Consider the following 22733-nt stretch of genomic DNA (forward strand, 5'->3'; position numbering starts at 1 on the left):
AATGGATCCTGAGATACTTTCACAATAAACTGAGGAAGGGAAGTACCATCTATGCTAATAAGGCAAAAAAGCATATAGCTGGAGGGCAGATAGCTTAACAAAGCTCCACGCCTTAATTTGCTCTGCCGCACACTGCTGTACTTTGTTCCTATGGTTTGTGCTTTTAGTATCACAGCCTAAACCATAACATTATTTAGTCTTTTGTAAGATTAGAAAGAGAGGGGAATAATCCAAGCAGATCTCGCACTTGGCTCCACGTTTGGGGACTGCTCAGCCCAAGCACAAAGGCTCTTTATATCCCTGCACACCACGCAGTGCTCTGAGCTGGAGGGGACCCACGAGGCCCAGTGCAACCCAGTTCTGCAGTCCCAGGCCCCCACCGACAGACACACCTGGCGGCTTTGTCTCCCCAAGCTTCCCTTGAGCTATTTCCTAAACAAAGAGCTTTTCAGGCATCAAGAAGTCAAAACCTGGCCACATGAACCATATCAAATCCTATTTCTGATAACTAAATTCCATTTAATCTATTCATGATCCCTCAATTCCTGTAAATATTTTTCTTCTGATTAAGAAAGCACACCCACACGCTCCACTCCCCCTGCAGGGGCCCTCAGCCTGGCCTGCAGCAGATCCTTCCTCGGGGAAGGCCGGGCGCACGCCGAGCCCAGGCCGCTCGCCCTCCAGCTTAGCTGGGCATAGGCCTCGGCGAGGCCGGCAGCAACCCCGGGCATCGATGACTCGGCGCTCACGCACCCCGTCTTCCATCGCTAGCGCGGAACCCATCGAGGAACCAGCGCTGGCATCGCAGCGGGCCCTCCACGCCGACGACGCCATCTTAGCAGCGGAGCACCCCAAGCCCCGAACGGGGGCGGCCGCGCACCCCTTCCCTCCCGCGCTCCTCGGTAAGTACGCATGCGCGCAGCGGCAGTCCCTTTCCTGCTGGGCGCGTCACCGCGCGCGTGCCCGCGGCCGTTGCGGCGCCGGGTGCGGGCGTCGGCGCCGGGCATGGGCGGGCGGCGAGAGACCGTTGCTCGGTGTGACGCATGCGCAGCCGCTCCGCCCGCCCCCACGGCTCGGCCGTGCCGTTCCATGGGACGCGCGCGGTTGTTTTCTCCCTGCAGCCGGCGGGAGGCGGAGGAGGAAGATGCCGGGGAAACTGAAGGTCAAAATCGTGGCGGGGCGCCATTTGCCGGTGATGGATCGCGCTAGCGACTTGACCGACGCCTTTGTGGAGGTTTGCGGGAGAAGAGGGATGCCGGGACCCGGGGCGGGTGGGCGGCCCCCGCCTCAGGCCCGCACCTGCCGCCGAGGCGTGCCGCCCTGGGCCGCCGCCCCGCGGGGTGCCCCCTGCTGGCCGGGCGGTGCCGCCCCGCGGCGTGCGGTGGAGCGCTGCCCTCGGTGGGGCGGGCGGGCTCCGAGCGCGGCCCCCACGCAGAGGCAGTGGGCCGCGTTCCGCAACGCTGGCGGGAACCGCGCGGACACCCGCGCCCGTGTCCGGCTGTGGTGTCTGTAAAGCGGCTTCTGGAACGCGTTCGGGCATGATTGTTAGTTGACAGCCCTGGGCAGCCCGAATGTCCTTTCACCTGCTCTTTTCAGCCTCTGACTGAGGGTTGTTAATGAGCGGCTCTTGCTAATATGCTAGCCCAATGGAATTCGTTTTGGAATTGAGTAGATGCGTTGTAACAGAACGAAGCTGTCTTTAGAAGTGTTTTCAGGTCACTCCGAATATAGGAAGTGCAGAGTGACTGTACAGATCCTCTTTTAAGGCTCTTATGTATATCTTCAACTAAAAGTATGTGAAAAGCTAACATTTTCAAACAGAATTTTAATTGAGGACATGCCTAACGTAATTTCTGTGCTTGAATTACACCAAAAGTATCAAATGTGAACCCTTTTTACAGTGGTAGCTAACAGACCCATTCTGGCTCTTCATGGAATCACAGAACAGTTTGAGTGGAAGGGACCTTAAAGCCCCTCCAGTTCCAATCTGCTATGGGCAGGGCTGCTACCCACCAGCTCAGGCTGCCCAGAGCCCCATCCAGCCTGGCCCTGAATGGGATGAGGCACCCACAGCTTCTGTGGGTAGCAGTGCCAGTGCCTCAGCACCGTCTGGGTAAAGAATTTGTTCCTGACATCCAACCTAAATCCTCCCCTCTTTGAGTTTAAAGAGTTCTTAGGAAGGGATTGAAAAATGAGCTGATGAGGGCCTTCTGCTCAGTGGCTTTATTTCCATCACAGGGAGCTCTAGAACAATTTCAGTAGCATTCCACAGTTTGAAAAGTCATACCTTCAGGAAAGGAGTTGTTCAGAAATGGGATCCTACCCAAGTGTGTGCTTGTGCTATGAATAGTTATTGCAGGTTGGCACAGTAATGGGATTCCGATAGGAAAAATGCCATTCAAGAATTGTACACATTGAAAAACTGGAATCTCATCAGTAAGTTTGCCTTACAGAGAGATTCACTTGTGGTTTTAAATTTGATTAATAGGCAGACTATAACACTTCTTGTGTAGGAAGACAAGAAACAGAGTAGGAAGTACAGCCCTGCTGTCAGTTGGCTGCTTCTATGCTGCCTTTGGAAGAAGCAGCCCTCTCCTGTCCTGTTGGTCACTTGGTGCAGGGTTGGGAACTTCTTTCTCTACCACTCCTACCTGGACTTAAGTAACTCTGTAGCAAGGCATATGTAGAAGCACATCTGGCTAAGGGCTAGCTCAACAAAAGAAAAAAGGGCAATATTTTCAGCATTATCAGTTTGCTTAGCTGGGTTAACTAGCACTCAGCTTCAAGAATGTCTTGGCACAAGTAAGGCTGAGGAAAGCTGTAGATGAGGCCTTGCTTTTAGGGCCAGTACTTATTAAAGTGTTAATTGATCGCTAGCATTTAATTTCCTTCTTATATATTGCAATATAATATATTAGAAAAGAAAACGATGAAAGACTTCGAAGTGGTTACTTGTTTCAGGTTATGTATAATTTGGAATTAGCCAGCACATGTGGTCTGGAACAAATTAGCACAACTTCTTCTGCAGCTGTGCTGCTAAATTTGTACAATGGACAGCAGTGCAGGAGATTACCTCTCCTAGCTTTAATGATCTGGCTGGAATACTGGCTGAGTTTCCTTAGAGCTGCCTGAGGCTCCCGGGGAGCTCATTTACTCCCAAGATAACATGCAAAATTAGGCTGGGTGGAGCTCCATGCTGTTTCGTGTTGGCAGCTTCTGCATAAAGTAGCTCTGCTAAACTAGTGTAATTATCCCTATTGTAGTGCTTCGTGTGATGAATATGACATTCAAATAGGTGTGCTGTTGTCTGTATGCTTTTAGTCTGAATCCGTGTTTTGATAGCTAGATTATTTTTTTTATGCTAACAGTGCTTTGCCTTGTGCTTTCATACCACTCTGACTTTGAAATTAAAAGCTTACTTTCAAAATAGGATATTTTCCAAAAGCATTACTGTTCCTTGTATCAAGTCCAGGTCCTCAATAGAACCGTATGGAGTTGTGTTGCTTGAGGTGTGGTGATGTACACAGAGATCAGTGGGAACTTGCAGGTCAGTTTTGCAGTCCTTGAAGTTTTTTAATGTAACTGGCCGTAGATAGGCAAATACAGAATCTCTTCAGAACTGGGTTGTGCACATCTGAAGAATTAAGGTGTCCTTAAAAAGTGTTAAAAGAAAGTGTTTAAAGTGCAAGATAGTGCTCAAAATCTAGGCTCAAATTTAATTTCCAGGATCTATTCAGACTTCTAAAAAGAAAATTATATTCAAAATCTGTAGCTGCAGTTGATTGCAGTGTCCTTTTAAAATGAGCCCACGTTACTTCCTTGAGAATGAATTCAAAACTGTAACTTGCTGTACTTGTAGGTACCATCAGATATGTGGTATGAATTAAAGTACTGATTATTTTGAGAGGTACCATTCACAGAACTCCAAGGCTGCGTAGAGGTTTGGAATGAAAGCTAGGGTGAAATAAAGCCCCTTGGATTATGCAGCATGGCTTCTTGGTGCGTAGACCAGCACAGGAATTCTGTTGGTGACATGGTCCTGAAATAGATACCTGCGGAGGCCAAGTAGAGATTCCTGAAATACACACCTTTAACTGCTTATTAGCCTTTATCAATAGAAGTATGTGGAATATTTAATCTTCATTAACAGAAGATTAGAGGGGATATGTAGATAGATAGTTCCCTCTGTCCTTGTTGCTGATACGCCTTCTGGAATTTTCTGTAACAGGGGAGGACTAGAAACTGTGAAGGTGCTCATCCTTGCTTCTGAGAATTCAGGGATGTGCGTGGCATAGGAGAACAGCAGACCAAGACAGTATGTTTTAAGAAATAAGTTCACTAATGCTACCATCTATATTTCATTTATAGCTTGTTAATAAAGCCGATAAATGAATCCTAGAGCAAACAGTAACGAAACATGAACTATCAGTGTATATAGAATAATTTTGCTTAAAACATTTCTAAACAGAAGGCAACAAATTGCTGAGACGGTGTACTGAGTGACCACAAGTAGGTAATACAAAGTGATATTTTAACACTAAGGTGATTGAGGAGAAAAAGAAATGATGGGAGAGAGTGGTTCATTGCACGTGTTGGTGGTAATGTAACATTACTTACTGATAAATGTACATCGGTTCAAAAAGTAACTCTCATTGAAAAGAATGCTTTGATTAAAATACGTATTTGAAATTATTTGTAAGTATAGATTTGATGAGTAACTCACTTTCTGAATTTATTTGTTAACGTTTATTTTTAATAATTGTTTGTATTTTTAGGTAAAATTTGGAAACACAACGTTTAAGACAGATGTATATCCAAAGTCACTTAATCCTCAGTGGAATTCTGAATGGTTTAAATTTGAAGTAAGTGTTTTCTAAGAGCTTACTTGTATCTACATGGGTGCCTTTGATGAAATAATATCACTTTAGGCAGAAAAATGTTTTGGGCAGTGAAGGTAATTCTGTTTAAATACATATGAAGCTGTTCAGTAAATCTATTTATGGTCAAACTGTATTTGCCAATGGTATCTCATTGGCTTTTTTTTTTAGATTCTTTGTAAAAATAAAAACATGGCAGATGGGATCCAACTCAAGTATTATGACAGAGGTAAAAGCTTTATCTATTAGGCTTTCAGGCATCACTATGGGTTTGCCCCCCCTTTTTTTTTTTTAGGAGTAATTTTGAGTAAGGAAAGTTAATGGGTATTTGGACTGTTACTTTGACTGGAGAAAGTAATGCACTTGAAAAAGAAAAAGGAGAATTTATATAAGAAAATTAAAAAATGAAGTGCTTGCACACAACAGTTGCCTGACGCTTTCTTTCTCATTTCCTTATGTAATAATGAGGACACTTGGCGCTCTCCCATAATTGCTTGTTCCTTTCGAGGATCCGATTGGTTCATTTTAATGAACTGAATACAGCAGTACCATAGGTGTCCTTTGACATTCTGCCCTGAACTAGTGTTTACATATTTTTTTTGTTACTGCCTTACTGTTACCCTTAAATAAATAAATTGTGTAATGGTGTGTAGAATTAATTAATTGTTAAAATATTTGAATGTATAGTACTGATTTGTTTATAGTGTTCTAAGGTAATATCCCAGCATAAACATGTTTGTAAATTTATGTACATGTAGTGAGAGACAGTAGAGTGATGTTAGAGCAAACATGAATCAGTAAGCTTAGGCAACTTATTAACTGATGTGAAATCCTTTTTGAAGTACATCTCGTAATTGCAGTCCGTGTTTATTAAGAAAGCTGTGATGCTGAAGTTGAATCAGTTCTTTTGGTTCTCTCTTTTTTATTTATTTATTTTTTTCAGTTCCTTGGGTCCTTTTTTCTTTTGGGAGGGGAAAAATTAGCTGAACTGTATGGAGGGTTAACTCTCTTAGTACAGAAGGAGGTTTTTTTTTGACAATAACGGAAGTCTTAAAATTCTATCTTTTTGCATGGAAAAATGGATTTGAGAAAGGAACACTATGTTGTAGTTCTGCAAACACTTACATGAGTCTTTCCATTACATTTAGCAAACATGGTCCTTACTTTGTGGTGTTCAGCACAAGAAGTACGAGAATCCTGTATCTCCTAAAAAAATAGCCAGTGTGTCTGGAGGTGGATTATTGCATTCATTTAGGAAAGTGCATGTCTGAAATTACTTAATTTTTGCTATGAGTTGTATAAAGTATCTGGTATTCTTTCTAAGCCACAGATCAGTGTTGAAGTGTGAGAGCGTAGCTTCAGGGTGTCGTAGTCCTCTGAGACTCTTTATGTTAAATTTTCATATTTTATTATGAAAAGTGTATGTGTTGTGGAGATGGGTAAATATTATGACTTAAAATAATGTATTTTAAAATATACAATCAGCGTAATCTTTTTTTCTGTACTTCTCCCAGTGATAAATCTCGTTTCAGGTTTTCAGCATTTTATGAAGGGCAAAGTAAAAATAATGCATTGTTTAGATCCAGGAAGTAGAAATTAGATTTATCTGTGTCATGTCTCTGTACATAACTGACTCACCTCTTACTGTGCTTGTTTTTCCAGGAGTGTTCCCCTGCTTTTTTTTTTTTTTAAGTATTCAAATTCCATGTCAATATTTGCTTCTAGGTAGATGATGAAGAGCTACAAGATGAGCCTCTCCAGATCACAGTTCTTGATCATGATACCTACAGCGCTAATGATGCTATTGGCAAAGTGTACATTGATATTGATCCTTTGCTCTATAGTGAAGCAGCTACGGTTATTTCAGGATGGTTTCCAATTTATGATACCATCCATGGTAAGATTTGCTAATTTAAAACGATGTTGTTTTGCATTGTTGCTTTCTGGAAGCGATCCTCAGAAATGCGTAATAATTTTAGCCTCGGGAGCTGGAAAGCTCCATTTTTGGTGCTTTTTTATCAGGTCTTCAGTAAGTTAAGAATGCCGTCTAAAATCAGTGACAAAATACTTCTAGGACTTTTCATGTTTAATAGCAATAATGATCATATATGAAAGATGTCTAATATTTCCGGCATAAGAAAGTCCCTACTACTGTGCCAGAATCTTAAGGCTTGGCGGAATGCCTTTCATAAAATTTGTGACAAGTGGAAAACATATTCTCATACCATTTAAAATAGTTACCGGAAATAGTTACTGGAAAAATCAGTTATGAAAACCCTGAAACATACTTAGTCGATTACTTTGTGTTTACTAAAAGAATATATTTTTGCTGAAGCTGTGCAGGGTGTGCCTTCCTGGGGTGTTGGATAAGCTTCATTTGAGATGGGGGGCAGGATATGACAAACATAAAATGCAGGGTGAAACTCCATTTCCCTGCCAGCATTCCTAGGTAGAGTTCTTCAGAGTATCTTGAGGGTATGAGAAAATGACATTAATGATACTTTTGCCTTAGATTTTAAGGAGGCAGAGCATCCATCCCAGAAAGTTAAGGTCCATTTATGGCAAATTGTCTTCTTGAATACCTTACTACAGAACATCTGTGTGATTATTAGAACTGCCATAGTTTATATAGAGTGGGAATTAAATGACTTAACTATTTTAAAACCTCATTATATCTAATCAGTGGAAGAGCATTAGTAGTATTTATTGGTTGGTCATCATAACCAGTGATCAATTTTTTTCTTATTGCATATCTAACAGGTATAGTGAAAAAGTGGCTTACAAAATTTTGCATGTTTTGCTTTTTTAAAATTCAACTCCCATGTTCTTATTGGATGCTTTCTTTTGAACTCGTCTCAAGATGTGTGCAACTTGTACGTCAGAGAATTAGTCTTCCCTGTATTTTCTAGTTCTGTTGGTTTTTCACAGCTCTTTTTTCTACTTAGATAAAATAAAAATTAGTTTCGTGCTTGTAGCAGTGGATTCAAATTATCTCAATGCTTGGCAAACATTAATTAATACTTTCTTAAAAGAAAACAGACATTTATCTATATTTATTTAATTTTTTGTTCTTGCTTCCTAACATGACTATGTGTGAAAATGTGTGAGCTTGATGCTCTTCCTGTTACAGTAAACGTAGGCTTCTTTCTGTTGGCATTTGGGAAGATAACTGTAGGTGACTTTACTGCAATACTGTCAGTCAGTCTGTGAATCTGATGCTTTTTCTGAGTTGGATATTTCTGTACCAAAGGCTTCTGAAGTCACTAGAGATCAGATTCATCAAGAATTTTAGCCCTCAATATGTCAGAATCCATAATAATGTGATGTGAAAGGATTTGGTTAGTGGGTGCAGGAGAAGGAGTAAGCTCAAAATAGGAGCAGAAAACTCTGAAAAGGAATGGCTATGTTCTGAAGAAATCCAGCCCTCTTAATAAGAAATAGTTGTAGCCAAAATATTAGGCTTTACCTAAAAAATCTGTAATACCTTGTTTTATATATCTATTCTCAAAATATTTTACATCTCCTGCTTTCTGATTCTTGGAAGAACTGTAACTTTTCTCATTGTTTTGACTTCAGCTTGACCATGATCTTGATACTATTTGAGGGAGAAAATGTAAAATGCTTTAACCAACACAAAAAAACTTTTGATGTGGACAGGACTAGCTTCAAGGTATACATAATGCAAAGTAGTCCTGCCTTTTTTTTGCTTAGCATGTCCTAGGACAGTATCACAGAACTTACCTACTGATTTCTTGCCCTGCCAGCACCGATGATAGCCGCTCAAGGGAGCAGAGGGAGCACTTGCTCCCTGCAGCTGGGGCCACTGCAATAGCGGGTGGCTGATGGCTTCTATTTTCCCAGTCCCACCCTTCTAAAATCCTGTTCGGTGCAGTAGGTATTTGATGATTGTTGCTGATGTGGCTTCAGCCTCAAAGGCTGGGCAGAACTAGCAGCTTCCTGCGAGAGAGCATCTCTGGCAGACTTGAAGGCAAGGAGATGCCATCCTGCTCCTCTGGCCCAGGCTAGAATTGACACATTAGCAGTCAGTTCAACCAGGCAGTTTTGTTAGGTTGTATTACATCCTTTGAAGAAATACCATCTCAATGGTGATAGAAAGTGCATCAATTACTAAATAGCGAGATTATAGAATGGCTAGTTCTGTATTGCTTTTTAATACTGTTTCATGATTTCTTTTTGATAGGTATACGTGGGGAGATTAATGTGGTGGTGAAAGTAGATCTCTTCAATGATTTAAACAGATTCAGGCAGTCATCATGTGGAGTAAAGTTTTTTTGCAGTAAGTAGAAGAAAAAAAGGAAAACCAAAGGTTGTTTTTTTTTTCTTTACTAACTCTGTTTCTGTCCACTTGCCAGTTTATTGCATAAACCCAATGCGGATTACATTGACAGCAGTAGCAAATGCATAAAATGTGTTTAGTTTGCTTCTTTTCATTTTATTTTTTTTTCTTTCATATATATTTCAAAGCAGTGTAGGTAGCCTCCCCTTTCCGCTCGTCTTTCTGATCATTATGTTACTTTGGGTGAATATTCTGTTAAACAGGCATGAAGTCAACAAAGTTTCAGAATGGTACATGTTTTAGCAGTGTTATAACCAGTACACTGGACAGTTACTGGTCTTACAGCATCTCTCAGAAGAAAATTGCTTTGGTGTGTCCACATTTTAGCAGATGAACCTGTCTGATAGAGGAAATGGAGCTTAACAGAAAAAAAAAAAGTGTGGATTACATTTTGGAATCACATCAGTGTGTAGACGTAATTTTCTATTTGTCTTTGAATTCATTTCTCTTACACCCATACCTTACATCTTTTTATATTTCTTTAACAGCTACGTCTATTCCAAAGTGTTACAGAGCAGTAATAATTCATGGATTTGTGGAAGAGCTGGTAGTTAATGAAGACCCAGAATACCAGTGGATAGACCGAATACGTACACCAAGAGCATCAAATGAGGCTAGACAAAGACTCATTTCTCTAATGTCAGGTATTAAACTTGCGGGCTGCAATGGTTATTGCTGTTTTGTAAAAGAAGTCACCATTCAAATTAGTGACTTAGTTTTGAGACAAGGTTGTATTATAATTTTTGGTATTAACTGTTTATTTTTTCAGTTCACGTTATCTCATGTTTCAGAAGGTTCTCTTGTCCTAACTGATGACGAGCGTGACAGAAAGTCCACCCCACCCCTCTTGGTGATGCCATACTGCTATGTGATTTGTTGGTTGTTTTTAGCAAGGCTAAAAAAAAAATGGAACTCCCTTGAAGATGTTCTTTAACCATATGAAGACTATTAGTAGAACTTTGAGTCTATTAAAGATAGCGTGAACTACTCTACCCTCTTTGCACTACATTGAAGTATGTGAACAAGTATGTGTAAGCATGATCTCAGACATAGTGTACTAATACATACCTTATTCATCATCTTTTCTAAGTCAAGGTTGTCTCCCTGTTTCTGAAGAATGTTTCTGTATTGCCTTGCAACTCTTCAGGATATGCTTACAATTTCTGAAGAGACTAGTCACTAGTGTTCCAATTTATATCTCCACAGTATCAGTTACCTCCATAGATTGTCTGTCTTTCTGTCTGTCTGTCTGTCTGGTATTACTAACATTTATGAATACCACTTGTGAACCAAGGTCCCCATCTCTGACAGTGGAACGGAACAAATGAGTCCTGCACTAGAGACTAGAGGACTTGTACACTAAAACAAGAGACAACCAGCTGGAAGTGTGCAGTAATTAAGGTGTAAAGAATACAATGAAATGATGAAAAAATAATCATTACAACGGTAGACAGTGGCTTCAGTTCTCTAATAGGCACTTAATGTTATCAGGTTTCTTGTAGATACAACCATGTTTCAGGGTGGATCCTAAAAGAAAAAGTACATTATGTTTTGCAAATGTATAGAGATTTTTAGGAAAAGGGGCAACCTAAACAGAATATGGAAGTGATACTCATTATATTCACTAAGAGAACCAGTAGATATTGTGGGAGTACGTGAAACAATATTGCCATAACTGACATGAATTATTAAAAATTTCATGAAAAAAAGCTTTAATTCCTCTGGTATGCCATTTTACAGGATTAACATTTTTTAAATCCCTTTTCTTGCATAAATGGTGAAAGTAAGTAAAAGAGCACATGTGGAAGCATTCTGCTGTGTTTTATTACGATTCTTATTCATGGCAGTGACTAAGGGGAAAAATACCAAAGAGGCCTCATAGTAACACTGTTTTATGCCATGTGATGCAGTGTATTTGGTATTATGTTTTGCTTAGTGTGTGTCATACATTGTTTTTTAGATGGGGTTACCAAGGAAAGTAATACAAATTTTAAAAGAATGAAAAGTATGAATAAGGTTAAATTAAGTTGAATAGGTTTTGAGTGTTTGTGAATACAAAAGTAATAGATTTTCACATGGGTTTCAAAGATGTTGCATTAGATTGGACTGTATGAAGGAGTGTCTATAAACTTTTGTGTGTTCCAGCACGCGTCTTGACCACCCCTTTCTCTGTCTCTGAATAAACAAAAAGGAGAAGAGCTAATGAGAATTTAAAATAAATAAATTACAAAATAACAAACTATGGTTGCAATCAGAATAGATTTAGGGGAAAAGAGCGAAAACTAACGAAACATCACTCCGTGTTATAGGAAGCATAGGTTGTGCTTAACACCTTTACATAAAATCAGAACTATTATCTGTTTTATTGATCTGCAGTTCCAAAATCAGAGAGGACAAAGACCACAAAAGAAAATACGAAAAGTTCACTGCAATTGCCTATGAGCTTTTCACCTTTTATGTTGTAGGTGAGCTGCAAAGGAAGATTGGCTTGAAAGTCCTTGAAATGAGAGGAAATGCTGTTGTTGGTTATTTGCAGTGTTTTGATTTGGAGGGAGAATCTGGACTGGTAGTACGAGCCATAGGAACAGCCTGCACGTTGGATAAATTAAGTAGCACATCAGCATTTTTACCTGCATGTAACTCTCCATCCAAAGAAATGAAGGAGTAAGTATGAATTACTAGCTTTTAGAGGAACAAACTTCATTTTTTTTCATAGTCATTCAGTTTTACATAACAGGTGTGATTTTCCCTCCCCACTTCCCCCCTCCAGAATCTGTTTTCTTTTGCAGTTGTTGTTTTGTCTGGAACTCAGTTTTATATTCTGCAGTTTTGAAATGATGTGGATTACTTATGTTATTTCTTTAGAAGCTGGGGTGGTAGTATGGCTTTTTTTGTACTGCTAGCAAAAGTATTATCCTTGGTCTAGGATTCACCAATTTCCCAGTGAATAATTAGTTTTGCAGTGACTGTGTGTGCAACAAATGTTTCTGTTTGTGAAACAAATGTTTCTCTAATGATATGCCTTGTATTTAAGACGTTCTAATTGGAGTACAGTCAAGTTTGAGTGGCTGTGCTGATCATAGAAGGGTTTGCACAGTTCAGTCAGCAGTTTAGAGAGTGACCTTAAGTAGGCTCATCTTTTCTTGTGTCCGTTGCTTTTTACAATTGCAGAAAAGGTAGGGCTAAAGTGTACTTGCAGAGGATACTATTTATGATGGGAAAAATGTAACAGAAATCAGTAAATTCTACTGCAGCGTTAAAGGCAGTGTGCACGCAAATTTTTAATGTGCAAAGAGGTTAGTAGGGAAATACTTGCAGTCTCCAAATTGTTGCTTGGATAAATTAGTTACTTTCTGTTTGAAAGAGTCAGCCAATTTGTAGAAGGAAAAATCAGCACTACGAAGTATACTACTTCCATTATGTTCCCAGACGTCTTTATTAACTTACTGTTATGTTATTGCACTAAAAATCAGGCATTTTCTAGGAAGCAATATGCTCTGGCTTCTCAGAAGTAATTTTCTGTTTCAAATAATAGCTTATTTAACTTTATTTTAAAACTTTGCCATCGAAAGAGCTTCTGGATGCACTGCAGCGTGAAATAACAGTGATGATTTAAAACAAACAAAAAAACCTGGACCTGGCAACCGCCAACTTAAAACGCTTTCATAGATAACTCTGGAGTGAAAGGTGGAAATTTCATCCCCCAAATAATCCATGTTTAGCAGCTTGGTAGTTGATGTTAATAGAATCGTTGTCCCTTAGTCTGAAAAGTGAGACTGTTTCTCAAAGCCAGCAAAGTCAACTAATGCTTCTTATTATTGGCTTTACTAACTTGATGCACTGTTGCCAAAAAATCAATTTATGATCATAAGCTAGTACTTAAGCTGTTCCTTTCTCTCTTTATTTCATCTGGACTCTTGCATGCTAGGAATTAAAATTCTTAGTCTGCTTAAAATAAGAGATCTCCTCTAGCTAAACTTCCCTGAAATCATTTATAACATAACTTTGCAACCTGTTTGTATGTATTGTTTTCTTTTCTTCCACCTTGGCTGCAAATTCTCTCAGGTCTCCGCTGGTTCATCCGCCAAGCCATGGATGCCGCTCGACTCACAACAGCCCAATTCACACTGCTACTGGCTCACGACTTACTCAGAACTTCTCTGTGTCTGTTCCCACTCTCATCTACACTGGTACGAGACTGCTCAGACTCAAGAGCTGGGGAGAGGCAGGCCACAAGGCACAGTGGTCGCAAAGTGCAGGCAGGCAGGCAGTGTAGGCAGGTACCACCCATCTTTTCTCCCTCATTTTCTCATGGAGAAACCTTCTGTTGTCAGTGAAGAACTCTCTGTGCAGCTGCTGAAACAAAGGCAATAGTTTCTTGAAAGTGCGTCAGTCTCTTCCACAAAGCCACACTCTTTGTTTCTCTTTAATAAACTTATTTTCTAAGAAATTAAGTAAAAATAAGTTGATAAATCTGAGTAACGTTCACCGTGTTACAGTCCTTGGGGGAAACTGTGTTTTGATTGGAGTTCAAAACTGCTTTTAGGCGTAATTCAGATATAACACTTTGGTTTTAAAATGTTTATATGAAGGGTATGTGCCGTTTGTGGAAGAGACACCTTTGGAGAGCAGGTAAGTCAATCTGTGCATAAGTGAACTGTTTGTCAATATAGCTGTTCCCATAAAGATTCTCCTCTTTGCTCTGTTTTTAGCTGTGGCATGCTGTTGATGCTATAGGATAAGGAAACATTATTATTTTTTTTTTCTTAAAATGTATATGTGTGTATATACATAAATGTATGGATATGTATAAACACAAATATAACTTGAAATCATTTTTTCTTCATTAAACTAACTCAAACATTGTGTATATGACTAGATTTTTAAGCCATGAACTGTTTTCAATTTTTTCTTTTGCATATATATATATTTTTTTGGTCCCATCTCATGCCTTTCGTTTGGCTTAATTGTTTCATTGTAGATTATCAGCATCTATCTGTAGAGTGCTGAGTGGTTAAACAGCATTTGCCTTTGGCCTCATCCCCAGTCTCGCACCTAAGGAATAGCTGCTGGCCCTGCCCCAACCCCATCCTGGTGTTTGGATCATGCTGCTGTCAGCCAGGTCCTTTGGCACAGGATTACTGAATGTGTTTCCACCTTCTTCTGGCAGGATTCCCTTCAATGAAGATCCCAATCCCAATACTCATTCATCAGGACCCTCCACCCCTCTGAAAAACCAAACCTATTCCTTTTCACCTTCCAAGTCCTACAGTCGACAATCCTCTTCTTCTGACACAGATTTGAGTTTGACACCCAAAACTGGTAAGGCGCTTCCACCCACTTTTTGTTTAATTTGTGTTTCTCTTTTTATATTTTCATTCAACCTCTTTTTGCTTTTTTGGCATTTAAGTTATCAAAATTATGTTGAAATTGGAGACTTCAGGTAGCACTTTTGTGCTCAAAAGAATTTCAGTAGGCTGAAAATTTAAATCCCGCCTTATGTTTCCACTAACGTGGGTAACGTTAAAGTTACATTTTTAACAGAACTATGTTCAGTCCTAAATAAAATACTTCAGAGCATTAAGGGTGTCCGAAGTAATGGCTTTTTTCTAATTTCCTCCATTTCATATTATGTGCAGATCGTGGGAGTTCATTTCTCACCATAATGTGTTAACAGGCAGTGTTCTTACTGAAGCTGTAATTTTCTAGCATTGTGTATTGTGCTGTAGGTGTACTGTTGTATACGTATCTCTGTGACTATTTAACTCCCTCTTGCAAATGCCATAGTAGAAATCATGCAGCTGCTGCCTATTAAATTTTCTTGGCACGTGGAAATTACATACACAGCCTAATTGTTGAAGGTAACCTAAATAATACTCCAGTCATCATCTAAAAGCATTTTTCTTTCTTCGTTGCTCTATCAAAATTTCTTCAGCTTTTTTGCTTCTTCCCTTCTTTTTCTTTTTAGTCTGTGATTACAATCATGGCAGTAACAATGTCAGCACAGCTCAAAGAGTTATATTGTTTATTATTATGTGGCCGGTGCCTGAGCATAGTGCTAAAGATGTTGCAGAATTGTTTATAAAAGCTTGGTTGTTTTTAAAATGGTCTTTTAAATTGTGGTATTTGGAGCTCAGAGCATCTTTGTTTCCATCTAATCATGACAGTTTTTTAAGTGTGTTAAAATAGTGGATTCAGCTTTACATGATAGCATCGCTTCCTTTCAAGAATCGTCCCAAGCAGATAAATGTAATCTTGCATTCGCAGGCACTTATATTAAATGTTATACCTGGTTTATTCTCCAAATTTCTGTTGAAGAATGTTCCATATAAGGGAGATATCTGTCTTAGTTCTGTCATCTCCATCTTGTTTAAAAAACAAACAAATCCAACCAACCAAAACAAACAAACAAACAAAAAACCCAAAGAAATGACAACAAAGACAAACAAAGCCAAAAAACCCACATTACCACTTTATTTTGTGGTCCTTTCTTGTAAATGAAGGCTACCATGTTTGTTTTATGGAGTATTTGAAAATGTGTTTGTTTTGATCAGATTTTCATTGTAAGGACCGTGTGGTGTAAAGGATTAAAATGTAAAGGTGGTGGTTGTATCTGTAGGTGTCAATATTCTGAATTTATGAAGGTGGCGCTGGCTGTGAATTTGTCATGTTTTTGAGGCAGCAGCCTTAACTTGGTTACTGGAAGTGTTACGTAGTTGGATGGGCTCTCTCTTTTGGTTCGTTCGTTTGTAATTAAACCAGCTTGTTTAATTGCCACCTTCTGGGAATGTTGAAGTACGTAGAGAAAGCAGATCCATGTTCTACCTGTCTTTTTAGTATCAAATCTATCAGCAGCTGTACTTTTGGCTTGCTAGCACTTATTACTAGCTTTTAACTGCTGCTGAATCTTGTCTTAAGAAGATTTGCTAAATGCATTTAAAAATTCACCATCTGGGTGTTACGTACTGAATGTTGAATCTCAATAGCTTAAAGAACATCACTCATTCATTTGTTTTACCTAAAATACAATACAAAATAAAATAACAAAATATATTTCCATAATGTACTGAATTTATTATGTTGCTTCTAACAATACACAGTACATGTTAGGACCTCTGTTTTCCAAAGACTGCAGTGTTATTGGAATGTTTCTGTGTGAAAGTTAGAGAGGTTAGTACTAAAACAATATCCGTTGTTGTATTGACACAACCTATTAAACATAAAATTTGAGATTCCAGATTGACTGATGTGAAAAATGAAGTATTTCCTCATTTTTCTGCAATACACGATAGTCTTTTATTTCTCAGTCAGATAGCTGGTATGTTCACTTGCTTGAGATGGAGACTGACCTGGAAAAAGAATGCAGATACCACAATCTCACAGTATGAATAATTAAACAGGAGAGATGGAAACTTGGATCTGCTTAAGCGTCCAGTTTTCAGTAGCTCCAAATCAGGAGACTGCTATGCTAATATCTTACAGGAAATACGGCTGTGGTTGCATTACATTTTCTGATCTGTGTATGCTCTAAATAAAAGGGAAACCTTTTCAGTTCTGAGAAGGCTTGTTTTGGTTTGAAACTGGATTTCTTCTGTGCATAGTGATCTATTTTATGCTGCTGCAAAGTAATAGGAATATGAGGCTGACGAAAAGCATTGTGTATTGTTTGATGTGATATTTGGAGGAAATTGAAAAGGTAGGAACTCCTTTTCTTGGTGGGACCTTAGAATTCAACAGGATATAAGAATCCAAAGAACTGTTTACACCAAAGTGATGAAAGTAATCTCTTATTTAGCCTTTATTCCATAACACCTGTCAAATTTTGTATACAATTTAAAAGAAATATTAGATTATCAAGGCTTTTTAATAAAACGAGAGAATTTAAAAATAATCAGTTTGTGATTTTTGATAACGTGCTTCTCATTCATATTGTGTAGCTGTACTGTCATTCCATTTCTTTGTATGTTGAGGAATAGTTTAGCAATGAGTGTGGGTTCATTTGGAGGAAAAAAAAATGCTTCATTTTGCTTTCTTTTTTCTGTTTCTTTAGTCATCTTCTGAATCTACATCTTTTTGTCTCTATTACTTTCCTCCACAGCACCTTCCCCACAGGGACCTAGGATTTTCCTGTTTCCCAGCTCCCCTACACTCTCATGTGATTCCCCACATCTTAAAAAGTCCTGTCTCCTCCTCTCGGGGTCTAGCCTTTACCCTCTACACTCTAGCCATGTCAGCCCAGTTGTTCTGAGGAAAAGTGTTTCTTTCACTGAAGAGCTGCTTCTGGCTGCTTCTGGTAGGATCAATCTATTATGGCCTTTTAAACATTTTAAGCAAATGTTGTTGCTATTTGATATAGGGACATTTAACACACAGCCTTCTATAACCCAGTGTTTTTGTTAGCCTCTGAAAACTGCTGGCTACATGACTATCCATACCATCTCTCAGCTGTGCCCTAGAAGCTTGCAACAGCTTCAGAATTTCACGCCATAGAGGATTTGAAGCATGTAATTCACGCTAAAGAACTTCCTCGTTTCCCCTCCCGATTTTCTTTGGTAACTGGACTAAATCGACTTTTTTTCCCCCCTTCTCATTCCCTTCAGCTTGTTGTTCCTCTGTTTTGCATGGAACAAGCACTTGCTCATTAATTCATTCATAACTTTTGGAATTATGGCTATCAGATGGCTACCAGCTCTGCTCTTTAATGTGCATCAAGCAAAGTTCGTACAGACTTTTTATTTGTACTGCACTTTTTTCCATTCCATTGGCATGCATTTAAATTATTCAGTTGATATTAGTGCCTTTTTTGTCTGTAGAATCTATTTTAATTAGATCGTATTTTTTTTTTGTCCAGTGTTGATGCTATGTTTGTCTGTATTTAATATTGTATAGTCCCTGACAATGATATTTAGATCAACGCCAAATAGTTAAAAGCAATTAAAACTTGTTTGATGGGACTATACAGATACTAATCCTATTGTTTCCTTATCCAAGAACAGCTAAAAATATTTGTTAGTAGTTATAGTCTTTATATAGTATACGTAATATATATAGTATCTACTTACAGTATATGTAATTAAATGGCAATGAGAGCCTGGTTATTTTTTGACAGTGTTAGAGATGAAGTTAATGTATATTAAGAGCAGTATTTCTAGATCTCCCTGTCTTTTCTTAGAAGTAATTACGCTTTGATGTATATGTACAAATAAACATGAATGAAATTGATGCTTAACAGCAAGAGAAAGGTACCTAGCATGTATTTTAATTAGTTAGAATTACTGTAAAAGAAAATCTTGCCCTCACTCATGAGCGTTTGCACTGTAGTGTGTTTGTACTTCATCTTGCTCCTGACACGTCTTTTTGTTCTTTATCCTTTTTCTTAGCGCTTTCCTAAATGTAGGTGCATATTATTGCAGTGTCCAGTTAGCACTGATGGGTTTAGAGACGATAAGTACCAGTGATAGCGTATTTTTAGGCACGAAATATTACCAAGAAAATCTGATTCACCAGTATTGTGTTTATTGTAGGAAAAACACAATCTTGGTATGTGCTTATTTTTTACCTTTTTTGATTTCTAACCATAGAACGAATGATACAGTTATGCATATAACCTGCATCTCGCAGTGCTCAGTATAGAATACTGTTCCTTGGTAACAGATCCTTGCTGGCAAAGGTGTTTTATGTATCTGATAAATTTTATGGCTCTTCAGAGAAGTTCCTTAATTAGGGGCTGGAGGTGGAAGTGAAATATGCAAAAAAAGAAACGGAACAATTACCCGTGATATGCAAAATTATAATTTATTTGTTGTTTTTTATTTACAGATGATCTGCAGGTTATGTGTATGAAAATGTAGCGATCAGATAAGTGTGGCAGTTGGAAATGCTGAGCAGTATTGCTAAATTTATCTGATTGAATCAAATGAGTGAATATCTCACGGTGTTTATGTTAAATATCACTACCATATGTTCCAGTTCAAAGGATTTGTGCTATCTTTGCAATTCTCATTTTAGTCTCACTCATGCAGTGTACAGCTATTGCTGAAATAGTGTGCAGTCACCTCCTGGTGGTTAGGAAAGGTGATTTGGTAACTCTGAAACTCTGGGAGGCAGTTTTTTTTTCTTTTCTTTCTTTTTTTTTAAACCAATAATGCAAGTAGAGAAGTATAGCTTACTATAGAGGAGTGCAGCAGAATTGTTCAACAGTGTGGTGTTAATGGTGACTTTCCAGCCCTTTTTAGGCAAGGACTCTGAAGCTCTAGTGTTGAAGCTTTCCATGGAAAGCACAGGAGGGAGATCTATATATCTGTTTTCCTATTAAATGTAGAGGTTGGCAGGGATTGGAGCTTGATGATCCTTGAGGTCCCTTCCAAACCAAGCCATTCTATGATTCTATATTGAAATTAAAGGTTTATGTTGTACAAAAGAATTGCAAGCCCAAATCTTGAAAGACGTTGCATTTTGAAGCCTTTTTCATTCAGGCTGATGTCAGGAAAAGGTCTTAGATCAGGAAATTTTTATCCAAATCTATAGTGATGAAAAGCACTGCTAGGCAGTTTAAAAATAAACTAAAAAAACCCATCACCTTCCTACCTTGCCCCACTCACAAAACCCAAATGCTTAAACTGTGATGCTCAGCATTTTTTCCATGTAAATTTAAGGCAATAGTTTGTATGTTTTCAATCGCAGCGTCATATGTTTTTAAACCGAACTTTGATTGCAAATAATATGTTTGTATTTATTTTTTAAATGTCATTTGTACTGGTACTCTTTAGGAATGGGCAGTGGGAGTGCTGGAAAAGAAGGGGGGACGTTTAAAACTCTTTTAAGACAGCAGACTCAGTCAGCTCTGGAACAAAGGGTAAGGCATTTTATACTTACGTTTCTGATATACTAAGGAGAAAATTAAGCTTGTAGTAGGTTTCCTGTTACTGTCTGTTTTAAAAAGATGCACTTTTTTTTTTGTCTGAAAGTTTACTATAGATGTTGAATGTTTAATAGACGTTTAATAATTAAAAAAACTCACCTGAATTCTAATATATTATTAAAGCTGTAAGAGTAGTGGAAGTATAATGTATGCACATTAGTCCTTACACTCAGGTGATTACAGTGGGTATTACAAAAAAGTTACAGCATGAGTTACTGCTGTTCAGTGTCTGAGCTATGGATGCGTGTGTCTGTTTAATATTTTATTGTCATGTATTTAGTTGAATTTTTGTAGAAGTCCAAGTCAGAAACATTGAAATAACTTCAAACGAGGTGAAAGTCCCGTAATTAATTGAGAAAACTGCCATTTGGAAGAAAATAGAGTTGTTGCATAGCAGTTCAGCCTTGTTTGTTCTACATGAAATGATGTGCATGTAACCTTTGTAAGATGATATCTTAAACAATTCAGTTCCCAAACAGTAAAAGGGATTTACAAGTTTTGGAAGAACCTCTATAAGACCAAAAATTCCATTTGTTTATATGCCATCAATCTATAATGAGTATATAGCAAATTCAAAACACTTTTTTTAGTTCCTTTCAATTGTTTAAAAATGTCTACAAGGTCTTTGCAACGTTTTTACGGTGTATTGTGCTATGGTTAAAATGCTGTGTTATTAATGAGGTGTCTTGAAGGATGAAATGTGGAATATTCTGCTATTAATTACAAATCCTGAATACCTGAGCTACTTATGTAGAACCTGTGTAAGTTGTTGAAAATAAAATCAGCTGCATCTGTGAAATAGAAGTGAATAGCTGTTATTTTGAGTCAAGTGGATGATTCTCTTCTCATTTCTTGTGTTGTCCATTGCTAAGAGAGGATCGCCTCATAGGTTCTGTAGAAGGCGGGTATGTTCTACAACATTGTGTGACTCTTTGTAGCTTTTTTTTGGTATTGAAGATTTCTAAGCAATAATTTCTAATGTTTTGATTTTCTTTGTGAGGTTTCTTCAGATTTCTTTGGAATCTTGCTTATGCAGGAATTTTATATATTTTTTTTTAGTTTTTCTCTTCTGTTTTAAAGCATTTATCAGATATACTTTGGCTTAATTTACATTTTGCATGTTCATACGTTTCAGTTATAATTTCTCTTTTAAACACAAATCTGTAGCTGTGCTTTTAGTGTGGTAGCTTGGAGGAAAAAGAACCTTCAAAAAGATCAATTTTTCTCTCTTACCTTTTTTTCCTAACATTTTAGACGTTTCTTGGCTTACCTATTATTTCTTCATGAATCTTCTTAAAAACAATTAAAAATGTAAAATCAGTACAGTTAACGTATATCTGGAATTTGTATTATTTGCAAATTATTTTGATAGGACCTGTATACTGCCAAGTTGAAGAAATACCATAAAATGAGGTAGAAACATGTTGAATCTCTTATTAATTCTAACACGATCAACATGTAGCAAAGCAGGAAGACTATTAATCGACACAGAAAAAATTGCTCCTGTTGTCTTTTTGATGATTTTATGTTGGATTTGCTTTTTGTTGTTCTCGCCCTCTTCCAGATATTTAGTCAGAACAAATAAGAAGGATGGGGAGATACATATAGCTCAAAATATCTTTGGCACTCAGGAGTATTTTTTGTCTGTTTCACTGTTCCACACGTGCATAGTGCATTGTAGTTAGCTGTGTGGATTATTTAGGGTAGCACTTAAGCAAAGAGTAAAATGATATGTCTATTATATCGCCACGTGTGTTGAATGCATAGTCAGCTCTTTTGAATCTTAACTAAGATTATTTGAGCATATGGGTAGTTCTAAGGCATGTTATAAGCAGTTCATTTAACTGGATGTCTCCTCAGCTTCTTTAATCAAATATGTGTTAGTCTGTTACTTAATAAACTGAATTGGAAATCAGAAGAATTATCTTAACTGTTACTTTTTTTCTTGGGAAAGTACACCAGCCATGGAAAATGTGTACATGTGTTGTTTAATATAAATATATTTTTAGCAGTTCACAGGATCCCTGTTGATTGCAGGTGTTAACTGTAGGACACAGCTATTTTCTGTGTACTTCTGCCTAGAAATGTGTATTGCCTCTGTCAGTACGCAAAAATTAGCTTGTGTTTTCACAGATGCAGTCAAGCACTGCTCTTGATTGTAATTAAAATCTCTTTCAAACTCAACTTGGACAAATGTTACTCCTCCGTATTTGCATTCTGCAAGTGCTTGAGAGATCTTTATTGCTGCCTTTAACAAAACAGAGATCCACTGATATTCATCTGAAGAGCACTGCTGGATCACTGTTGTGTTACAACACAGTTCTCTCTCTGATTCTTTTGGCTGCACTGCTGACTTAAGCAACTTTTCTTTCCAGTGACTTCTTACTCCTATCCAGGTCACCCCTCAGTTCATTTGAAGTAAAAATTCTGAGATTATTTGGCCATGTGGTGTAAGTGCACAGCAAACACGTCTAGAATAACATAACTCAAAGAGGAAATGAACAGCATTTTGGTATGGATGAAATGTCCACTCTGGCTCAGTGCCAAAAGCTCCATGAATGTGTCAGCATCACTGGCA

At 38.2% G+C, this 22733-nt stretch overlaps 1 protein-coding gene across 31 annotated transcripts in view; it reads left to right on the top strand.

Moving 5' to 3' along the window:
• Positions 1–784: 784 nt before the first annotated feature.
• Positions 785–22733, top strand: part of C2CD5 (C2 calcium dependent domain containing 5) — a 67350-nt gene continuing 45401 nt past the window's right edge. For 12 of the 31 annotated variants that reach the window (XR_005849994.2, XR_005849995.2, XR_005849999.2 and 9 more), the window contains exons 1-10: positions 785–902; positions 1122–1234; positions 4776–4862; positions 6603–6774; positions 9079–9174; positions 9723–9878; positions 11700–11898; positions 14405–14556; positions 17333–17527; positions 20004–20089. Coding sequence is in view for 28 of the 31 variants with exons in the window: in XM_004937985.5 (XP_004938042.3) it covers positions 1145–1234; positions 4776–4862; positions 6603–6774; positions 9079–9174; positions 9723–9878; positions 11700–11898; positions 14405–14556; positions 17333–17527; positions 20004–20089 (1233 nt within the window). In the remaining 3 variants the exon portion in view is untranslated. Of the gene's footprint in view, positions 903–1068; positions 1235–4775; positions 4863–6602; positions 6775–9078; positions 9175–9722; positions 9879–11697; positions 11899–13299; positions 13425–14404; positions 14557–17332; positions 17528–20003; positions 20090–22733 lie in introns of those variants that run through there. The other 19 variants (XM_015291685.4, XM_015291690.4, XM_040671469.2 and 16 more) reach the window with 6 other exon arrangements.

Source organism: Gallus gallus, chromosome 1 (genome assembly GCF_016699485.2).
Source record: "Gallus gallus isolate bGalGal1 chromosome 1, bGalGal1.mat.broiler.GRCg7b, whole genome shotgun sequence".
NCBI lineage: Eukaryota > Metazoa > Chordata > Aves > Galliformes > Phasianidae > Gallus > Gallus gallus.